Below are 10,640 nucleotides of genomic sequence, written 5' to 3'. Positions count from 1 at the left end.
CTGCACGCCGCTGATTGTTTTATCGACATCCTCAATACTGCCTTATTCAGGAAACACTCGGCCTCTGATAGCCGCTCCGCTCACACACATACTGCTGCACTTCCTCTACCCCCCCCCACCCCCCCCCCCCCACCCCGAAGAGGACCGTTGGAATAAAGCAGAGCTCAGCATTCCGGGGGGTTCGTGTTGACTTGGTTGATGATGGTTTATTAGTAATTAATATGGGAGAGATATTTAATTCCAGAGTATTGGGCTTTAAAGGCAGGCGCCTTGTTTGGTGGATCATGCTTCTCGTGGTTTTGCTCTTCATGAATCTCCATGAATAGGCTCAGTGTTTAAAGTCTTATCTTAGTGTTTAAAGTCGTATGGAGACTGATGTGACAGTTGTGCAGCTGATGTAATGGGACAAACGAACCTTATTAATAATAACGCATGTCCCTGATCACAGTGTTCCTATAGGCTACTGCTCTGTGTGTTTAGACCAAGGCCAGCGGTGTAGGCTAATCTCACCGCACAGCAGGAAGCACATGAGCGGATATTTGGCCATAGTTTCTCTGTCACGACCTTCTTCCCTAAAAGCGCGCATGCAACCTCGGCCTCTAGTATTGAGTCATGTTTATTCATGTTTATAATTTATTTTATTATTTAATTATCGTATGGTAGGCTATAGTTTTATAGTTTAAATCGTATGTGTGGTCCCTCCACAGGAAGCCACTGCTCTGGCCCCCGTTCATCCAGCGGCCCCTGCACAAGAGGAAAGGCGGCCAGGTCCGCTTCTCCAACGACCAGACCATCGAGCTGGAGAAGAAGTTCGAGACCCAGAAGTACCTGTCACCCCCGGAGAGGAAGCGGCTGGCCAAGATGCTGCAGCTCAGCGAGAGACAGGTAACCACACATTAGTGGTGTCTTTAATCATTCAGAGAGGACATTTGTTACACAATGTATGTTGAACTGTGCTCACCAGACGTAATAATATCATCCATTGTTATTTAATTATTTAATTATTTCTAATAAGTGGTATGTGTATCAGGTTAAAACGTGGTTCCAAAACCGAAGAGCGAAGTGGCGGAGACTCAAGCAGGTAAACGAAAAAACACGGTTCATTCACATGCTAGGCCTGTGTATTTATCATTAAGTATCACACATCAACGGCATTTATGATCGGCCCGCTAATCCCGAATGGAATTGTTTGTAGACCTACCTAAGATAAAACAAAAATAATATGTTTAAGAATAATATACCACAGAGAATACCAAAAAAGTACCATCCATTACACTCAGTAATTCTATCTACTTTGGTCCAACAGGAGAACCCGCTGGCGGCTAAGAGGGACGCGGAAGACGAGGGTCCCGGGAGACCTAAAGGCCCTGATGCAACCGTTGCCTCGAGTGTTTGCGGGGCGGTCCCGGGGAGCCCCCAGGGCCGCGGGCCCCGCTCGGCCGCCTCGCCGCTGTCACACCGAGACTCGGACTCAGACATTTCCCACGAGACCGACCTGGAGCTGGACATTGAAGACCACGAAGAGATCACTTCCAGTCAAACCCTCCCGCTGAGAGCGGGCGGACAGGATTACTCTCTCAGGACCGAGCTGAAGACTTTCCTTGCTTCTTTTATTCAGAGAAACATACTCTAAATAACGAGTTGCTCCACAATTGGCCTGAAAAATAAAATATAAACCAAGGCCTGCTGAAGCCCCCTGGCTCGGTGGAATGTATCTCTCATGGCCCGTGTTCCGCATTGACTTCATATGAAATATGATTTAATTGTTTCTATGGTTTGAACGGGAGAGTCGATATTCACCGGAGACAACATCTGGTCCAAAAGACACACTGGGACGTTAAATCATGAAATTTGATTTCTTCATCACAATTAGAATAAGTTTCTTTCGCCCTAGACCTAAAGTTGTCTCGGCTTCTGTGACTTATTTGGCAGCGACATCGGACGAGGTGTGTGTGTGTGTGTGTGTGTGTGTGTGTTGTGTGTGTGTGTGTGTGTGTGTGTGTGTGTGTGTGTGTGTGTGTGTGTGTGTGTGTGTGTGTGTGTGTGTGTGTGTGTGTGTGTGTGTGTGTGTGTGTGTGTGTGTGTGTGCGCGTTGTGTTGTTTATTTTGTAAAAAAAAAACAAAAAACGATACAATCATATTTTATAATCAATAAAAGTATTAAACAAAACAAGGATTTCAGGCAATTTCAGTGCGTTATTTTTGTTAAGACGAGAGGATGAGCAGTCAACAATAGGAATGTTTAGGAACGGAATAAATAGGAATAGATCCATCTATTTAGCGGTTGGCTAATAATTCTTTATTGCGGTCAGATTTAGGCTACAACATTACAGTAGACATGCATGCTGAAGCTTTCCAACGCTGTCCTCTTTAAATATTTTAGCAACCATTATATCAATAATAATAATTACAATAATAATAAGTTTGATAATAACAGGAATAGTAAAACCCCTAATAAAATAAATAAAAATAAAATAAAAACATTAATTATTATAATTATTAGGCTATATGTATTATTATTATTATTCTTTGTATTATTATTAACATTTAATATAAAAGGAATAGTAGAATAAATTAATTATTCTCACCCTCTTGTATTGTGAGATTGCCGAACAAACCTTTGATCAAATCAGTTTTTCATGTTTTTGATTGAGGATTGACAAAATATTTTGTAATTGATTTAAATATTTAACCAAGAATTAGCCTAAATTCAGATCAAGCCTTTTATTTGTTTTAAGATATTATTCATATTTTCGAATAAATGAGGAAGCGTTGGAAGTCGGTGTGATTGTTGGATGTCCGAGTTTCTTCTTAACTTAACCCCTTTTCCCGCCCCAAAACCAACCATCAAACACGTTGGTTTGCAGAGCTCATGTAACCTCAATCAGCCAACCACCGCGCGTCAACACCCGGAGTTTCTGTTCGGTTAATTATTGAATCCTCCCCGATGGTGTTGCCGTTGTTTTTACAGTATCAGTTCAGCATATAGATAGATAGATAGATTATATTACATATTACATATCATTCATTGTAGTGACGTCATAATTAGTAGATCAAATTCAGTTGAAATTGTGTTTTTATAAATAATCATACATTTATATTCTTCCATGTAGCAATGTAGCTCACTTTTTTCTCTCTCTCTCTCTCTCTCTCTCTCTCTCTCTCGCACTAATCCACACACACAAATCACACACACATACACACACACACACAGAAAGAAACAGATTAAAGGAAGTTAAATGAGTTCACAGAACACATCGCAACGCGGTGGCTTGATTCGGGTGGCCTTGCACATGCAGGACCATCCAAAGCTAACAGCGTACATTGATCTCAGCCTCTGGGTTGTGTAAAGGTTCACAAATTGTGCAGCCTAAAATCAACAGGACTAAACCACACACACACACACACACACACACGTGCGTATACATATATTCAGTCTAGTCAGAAAGGTTTTGCCCTATACCCTGGTGTTATGTTGTGTTGCATTGGTGATCTGTGGCTGGTTGGCCCAGGGGGTAAACGGGACAGTCATACTTCCTATGAGCTGGTCCTTGACCACACCCTGGACACAGGTTGGGCTAAAGTACAGCACTGTATTACAACAATCAGTGGACAATCAATAGTATTTGTGTGTGTGTGTGTGTGTGTGTGTGTGTGTGTGTGTGTGTGTGTGTGTGTGTGTGTGTGTGTGTGGTGTGTGTGTGTGTGTGTGTGTGTGTGTGTGTGTGTGTGTGTGTGTGTGGTGTGTATGTTTGTGTGCACGCACAAGCAAGTGTGTATTTGTACGGGTGCTTTTGCATGAGTGTTTGCTTGTGTGTGCGCAGGATGTGTGACCGTGTGTGTGTATATTAGTTAATGTGTGGTTATAGCCCAACAACTGAGGAATGTGTTGACTGTTGACCTTGTTCTAATGGACCACAGCATTATCTCGCCCCTGGCAGGTCTCCACCTCAACCAGAGACGATCAATTAATGAGGAAAACCACACTACTGCCTTTCTACTGGACATCCAGAGGAGAGAGAGAGAGAGAGATAGAGAGAGAGAGAGAGAGAGAGTAGAGAGAGAGAGAGAGAGAGTCGAGAGAGAGAGAGAGAGAGAGAGAGAGAGAGAGAGAGAGAGGAGAGAGAGAGTGAGAGGAGAGGAGAGAGAGAGAGGGAGAGATATATAGAGAGAGAGTTTTTTCCAGAGAGAGAGATGCGAGAGAGAGAGAGAGAGAGAGAGAGAGAGAGGAGAGAGAGAGAGAGAGAGAGAGAGAGAGAGAGTGTTTGAAGGAGAGAGAGAGCGAGGGACAGAGAGCAATACAGATAAAGGAAACTGACTGATAATGAGTAAACCACTTATTTCTACAAGAGCAACGGCAGCAGTGAGTGTTAAAGCCCAGAGTTCATTGCATCGGAGAACTGCCCCTCAGAGAGCACCAGTTCTTTATGTCCAGGTGTGATGGACAGTTATGGCGATGACCGCTCAGTGGAAAGGGCCTTTGGTGAGCCATGTGTCAGGCCCTAAAGTAGCAGAGACACGTGGATATCAGGTATTATTAGTTCAGTTATACATTAGCTCTAACGGAGGTCTTGTAGGAGCTGATCAATCCCATTAGCATCTGCTGTGCATGAGCACCAGCCCACTGCAGGCTATAAATCTGGGCTCACAGGAGAAGACAGCCCCCCCGCTGTCCTGAGGAGGTTAAATTGGCTGTGTGCTGATGTATGTTGAAAGACGGGCAAACAGTGGCTCCGGGTCTGCTTGTGTTGGCTATAGGGATCTTCTTAGTGGGCTTTTGAAGGGCCATCATTATGAGAAATGCCCTTTTAGGGGCCCGCAGCACGACAGAGCCCTGGGTCGGCTGTTTATCCTGTACCATTACCGAGCCATTAATACAGGAGGTGCTTCAGCCCCGCTGAGTGGGACCAGGAGAGGAAGTAGAATCAGGGTCAGGAGACACTGCTTTCTATCTCTGGTCTACTGCCTTTAACACTTTGGTAAAAGCCATTCTCTCTGTTCTGACCTAGAACATGAATAAGCTACCATATCAGTTTGGCTCTTGATCAATGCCGCGGTCAAGTTCTTTCTACTTTTTCAACATTACAGAAGAATTTGGTCATTCAATTGATCACATCACAGAATAGTGGCAAACGACAACAAAAATATATCATGAATCTACCATTTCTTCTGATTAATACGCCATCACACATGCGTGTGGCATAAAAACATGAGATGTGCGTGCACAACTTTTACAGCCTGAATGTGGTGAGCTCACCACAGGTTTGGTCTCAAGGGGAATGTCGCCTAGCTGGAAGAGGCTGGTACAATACGGCAAGGTAAAGTCAGCAAAGTGAGGGTGTAGTAAATAACTTGAGTATTAAAGTTGTGCCTTTATGTGTCGCCTTTACATGGTGTAAGGAAAACAGATCTCAACAACATCTCTCATTGATTCAGACTTAATTCCACATGAGCTCCACATTAGAACAACATGATGGTTCTGCTCTGGCCGCAGGAGGCTGTCAGTGGTTTGATCTGTTGGTTGTGCTCCTCCAGCCCTCCCTCCTCTGACGGCTCATCTCACACTCACATCTCCTGCTCATCTCATTTCATTTTATTGGAGCTTCTCTTTTGGTGTTTGCTGCTACTGGCAAACTACTGGTGAACTGGTAGTCGTTGGGATGAATCAGGTATTAATCTATAATCAATGGATGTGGTGACGGTGTGTGAGATGAATTGGTTTCAGAACGTTGAGGTCGGACCTTCTCCCAGAGCGAGCGCCCAGGCCTGGAGTGGTCCCGGAGACGGCTGAAACCAGTGAGCAGGAGGCATTACGGTGAGATAACACTTATCCCCGAGCCCCAGCAGGCTGAGGGCCGCTGGCAGCTCTAGAGAAAGCTCTGAGGGGGGTGGGGGGGGGGGGTGGTCCATTCCAGCAGCAGCTAAGGACAAATCACTCAGCGATGGCTGTGTGAGGCCAAGTGTGCTGTTTGCTTTTCAATTAGGCTCCATCCAAATGGGAGACGCGGACATTTTAAAAGTGTTCAGATGCCCGTTAAAGGAGTACAGGATTTTCTGCCTGAGGATCCAATTTAGATAGAGTCCATGAATGATTAGCTGCTCAAACAAGGCTCCTGTGAGAGCACACAGACACATAATAAATAGCGAGGGCCAAATGTGGCAAACATCCGACTCAATTAAGGAGCCATTTGGTACACTAGTGACTTCATAGGGGCCGTCTCTCTCCCACTACTGACCCATACAAAATAAAAAAATAATAATAAACTTTCCACCGGATTAGGGGGATATAGCTGTGTGTGTGATGTGTGGTTGCCATAACTTGTTACACAAACATATAATTACCTTCACTTCCTTGTAGCAAGTAATAATTAAAGTTAGTCTAATCAATAGTGAATACGATTTTTTAACTCAGAAATGGTGGAAATGCCTTATAGTTTTTGCCCATTGCTTGAACACTTTAGACACATGCTTAGACCAAAGTAATACAACTTGAAGTTTTTGTTACTATACCTTTAACACATGTAACCATACCATAAACATAAGCGCTGCTTTGCACTTTAGTTGCAATTCTGCAACACACTTGCGCCTCTCTGCAACACACTTTCTCAGGCACACTACAAACTATTTCACACATAAGACACTTAGTTCAAAAACCTCAGCGTACCATTGAGAAAACACATCAATTCAAAATACAAAACAATACTCCCGAAAACACTTGCTTACAAAACGGAACACCTCTCAGCCAGCTACAAAAAGGCCGAAGGGCAATCGTGCACATCCTGGGGCAGCGCGGGGGAAATATATCATGGCCACCATGCCTTCGAGGGTAACTGCGCCATCATGCAAACAAAGGTCATACAATTCTCAACATATCATCACATTTCTAGATGCACTTCATGATGCAGCTGTACAGGAAAGATCAGAGCAGCCCAGGTTTGTTGTTGTCTGGGATAATGTTTCCATCGGGCTGTTGTGGTCCGGAACTGGTTCACCAACCACAAACAATCTGAAGTCCTATAATTGCCCCCTTACTCGCCATTTCTAAACCCTATCGAAGATTTTTTTCCGGCTTGGCGATGGCGCGTATATGACGGTCAACCGCATGCCTCTTCTGCAGGCAATGGAACAGGCCTGCGGAGACATTGAGGTAAGGTCAATCCATGGATGGATTCGGCACACAACGCGTGGAACCGTAAGCCCACCCACGCACCATTGCCGTGTTTTATGTGTTTACAGTACAGTATAAACAGTGTATATTTGGTTTATTTTTGGTTGATTTTTACTTAAACTGAATTTACTGCACTTTAAAGTAGAGTTATGCAATGTACAGTATTGAATATTTAATTTTTGGGTTGTTTTGAAAATGTGCCTTCTTTGGAACTGAATAGAATCAGTGAACATGAAAGACTGCAGTGTTTTATATAGAACAGACAACTGTGTTGCAGCTGATCTGAAAGTGTATTCAAATGATGCAAGTGTGTATAATTTGGTCATCAGAGTGAGATTTAGACAAAGAATTGTTAGGTTTCGATAGCAGAGTTTCAATTTGACATAGAGGTGAATGGTATATTTCCCAGTGTTGTGTCTTATTTGCTTGTGTGTTGAGTTTTGACACAATGAGCCTAGATTTGCAAAACGTGTTGAAGCAACGGTCAAAAACTGTAATTATTAAATAAATAAGATGTTTTGAAAACTTTATTGTTGGCTGTTGTAAAAAATGAAGGCTATATTCATTTTATTCATTAATTCATTTAATACATTAGGGGAATAATTCTTGTGTCTTGTACACTGCTTTTTAATTTGCTCTGATTTGGTACAGGCACTTAATGGAGGGCAATAGGTAAATGTTAACTGAATGTGACCCCTAAATGCACATCAATTAGTATAGTTGCTATAGAGATGGAATGTCCCAGTTATAGATGCACTGTTAACACATGAAGAGATAAAGAAGAAGTGTGTGTGTGTGTTTGTGTGTGTGTGCGTCTGAGTGTGTGTGTGTGTGTGTGTGTGTGTGTGTGTGTGTGTGTGTGTGTGTGTGTGTGTGTGTGTGTGTGTGTGTGTGTGTGTGTGTGTGTGTGCGTGCGTGTGTGTGTATGTGTTTGTGTTTGTGTGTGTATGCGTTTGTGTTTGTGTGTGTGTGTGTGTGTGTGTGTGTGTGTGCGTGTATGTGTGTGTGTGTGTGTGTGTGTGTGTGTGTGTGTGTGTGTGTGTGTGTGTGTGTGTGTGTGTGTGTGTGTGTGTGTGTGTGTGTGTGTGTGATTGTGTGTGTGTGTGCATGTGTCTGTGAGCATACTCAAGTGCTCAAGTGCTGGAACTTGCCGAGCACTACTCTTCAGTATTTAGCTAACCTTGAGTTCACTTTTGCAGAACCTGAATGACTGAGTGTGTGATTTTTTTTGCACGGACCAAAATCTAAAATTTAAGTTAAAGCGATGAAAAGAGAAGATGGCAAACACCAAGTCAACGTAACCTTTAATTATGTATTTTTCTTTTTTTGCCTTTCTCTCTCGCTCTCCCTTTGAGTCTCTTTCTCACCAGATCTCTTTCTCTCTCTATTTCTATCTGTTTTCTCAAACCTGAGAGCTCATGCATGAGTGCTTGACTAAGCTTCACCACAGACTCATTCGATGAGCTCCGCGAAACAGAAATGAAGTGAGTCTGAGTCTGAAGCTTCTGGATCAGAGTCTTCTCTAGTTGAGATAAAGTTAGATACCCAAAGTACACACACACACACACACACACACACACACACACACACACACACACACACACACACACACACACACACACACACACACACACACACACACACACACACACACACACACACACACACACAAAGACACACACATTTGCAACATGTAAAATATATTTATAAAATATTAGCAATGGTGAAAATGCTTGACTATAATAATTAGTAAACAATATCATACAATGACCTAATTGTTGTAGTGTACATTTCTGAGTAGTTCTGGGCATGTGGAATATCAAGAACAGTTCTGTATCACATTATAAAATGTACCAAATAATAGAACAAAGACATCAGCTTCAATCCCATTTTTGTTCATGTATGTATGACAAATGTTACCATTTTGTCCGGTGTAAGGGTAGTAGCTCTGAAAGATTGAAACATGAAGCTTTGGGAGTAGATTGTGAGTGTGATCTGCTCATCCAGAGGAGGCACTAGCCCTGACCCCAGCTCTGACCCCTCAGTCAACACACCCTCCAGCTGAGGCTCAGTCCAGGCTGCACAACGCCTCGTCGTGCTCTTGTTTTTGCATCCATGGATGGGTGTGGAATTGCAGCATTTAATATCCACTCAGTGGTGATTAACTCCCAGGAGTCGTTTCACTCTCAGGATCAACGGGACGTAGTTTGTCCGAAGACGTCTGGTTGTATTGTCTTCCCCCCTCTCTGATGTGTCTTCTCTTGAGTTTTTGGCAGGGCAAAAAAGAAAATGAAGACTTTTTCCCTCCTGCATCTGTCAAACATTTCTTTATCACACTTTGAAGCCCCCCCGCCTCGATAAATGGGGGCCTCCGGGAAGCTATTGCTGCACTGATTTTTCCAGCCCTAATGTTATTGTAACAAAACGAAGCGGGAGAACAATGCAGCATTAATCTGTTTGGTTTCCTTTCTCCCTCCGTCTCCTGCTCAGCCTAGCAGCAAACAGACAGGACTCCACGTTATGGATCGGGGAAACCAAGGCAGTTTTATATAGTCCATTTTGGACAAAGATAAGAAGAATAAATGCAACTACTTTTTTAAGACGTACAAGTTATGTGGTTCGGTTAAACATTTGAAAGAGAATGTAAACGGGACCATCCACAACCAACGGGTTCATGTGACCTTGAGATTGGAAGAGGTCAAGGTCACGTTAAAAAATGTGAGAAACCCTAATGAAAGAGAAGCTTTGGGATCAATGTGAATGCTGTTTTTCCTTGACACAGTGAGCGAATTCAACTGGGCAGATCCATGTGTGACAGCAATGGTTTGAAGTGGGCCCACAACTACTCCATCTCAGTCCCACACAGGAGCATGGACCCGGGTTATGAATAGAACCCGGTCCTAAGGCTGAGGTCTGGGTTAGGGCGGTTGTTGTGGAGGTGGTTAGGACTGGAGGATACTTCCCGTGGTTCCTGTTTGATTCTTGTCGTCCATGGAAAGTGTTATCTTTGCCAGCAGGGCTAACAGGAAGTGGTGTTTTATCACTTCCTCCCAGTTTCATTTTGTTTTCAGAGCTGCACAACATGGGCAACAGAAAGGGGCAGAGGGGGGAGAGATAGAGGGAGAGAGAAAAGGGGTGAGGGGATTACCTGATTATTTTTTTAACAACAGCTTCATGCAGCTCTGAATATGGATGAACATACGTTCACATCCTGCTGTATTGGATAGTAATGTTCCTTCTTTGTTTGTTTTGTTGTTGTAAGCCATCATGCCTTTGACATCAGTGCAGTAAAACGTATTAACCCATAACTCTCACACTGCCCGCCACACTCTCTAGCACAGCCAGAGAATAATTTCCCTATCAGTTGCAACATATGTTCATCTGTTAGACAACGATAGCCTTCCGCTGTGAATTGCTGTGGGTGTGTGTGTGTGTGTGTGTGTGTGTGTGTGTGTGTGTGTGTGTGTGTGTG

At 43.4% G+C, this 10,640-nt stretch overlaps 1 protein-coding gene across 1 annotated transcript in view; it reads left to right on the top strand.

Annotated features, from left to right (window-relative positions):
- The window catches only part of hhex (hematopoietically expressed homeobox), a 4,315-nt gene extending 2,139 nt beyond the window's left edge, over nt 1-2,176 (top strand). The window contains exons 2-4 of the mRNA XM_060036552.1: nt 708-885; nt 1,031-1,081; nt 1,307-2,176. Coding sequence (XP_059892535.1) covers nt 708-885; nt 1,031-1,081; nt 1,307-1,633 — 556 coding nt within the window. The 3' untranslated portion in view covers nt 1,634-2,176. The remainder of the gene's footprint in view (nt 1-707; nt 886-1,030; nt 1,082-1,306) is intronic.
- The last annotated feature ends 8,464 nt before the right edge of the window (nt 2,177-10,640 follow it).

The sequence above is a fragment of the Gadus macrocephalus genome, chromosome 18 (assembly GCF_031168955.1).
Source record: "Gadus macrocephalus chromosome 18, ASM3116895v1".
Lineage (NCBI taxonomy): Eukaryota > Metazoa > Chordata > Actinopteri > Gadiformes > Gadidae > Gadus > Gadus macrocephalus.
The sequence above is the reverse complement of the archived record's forward strand: the minus strand, read 5'-3'. Positions and strand labels throughout refer to the sequence as shown.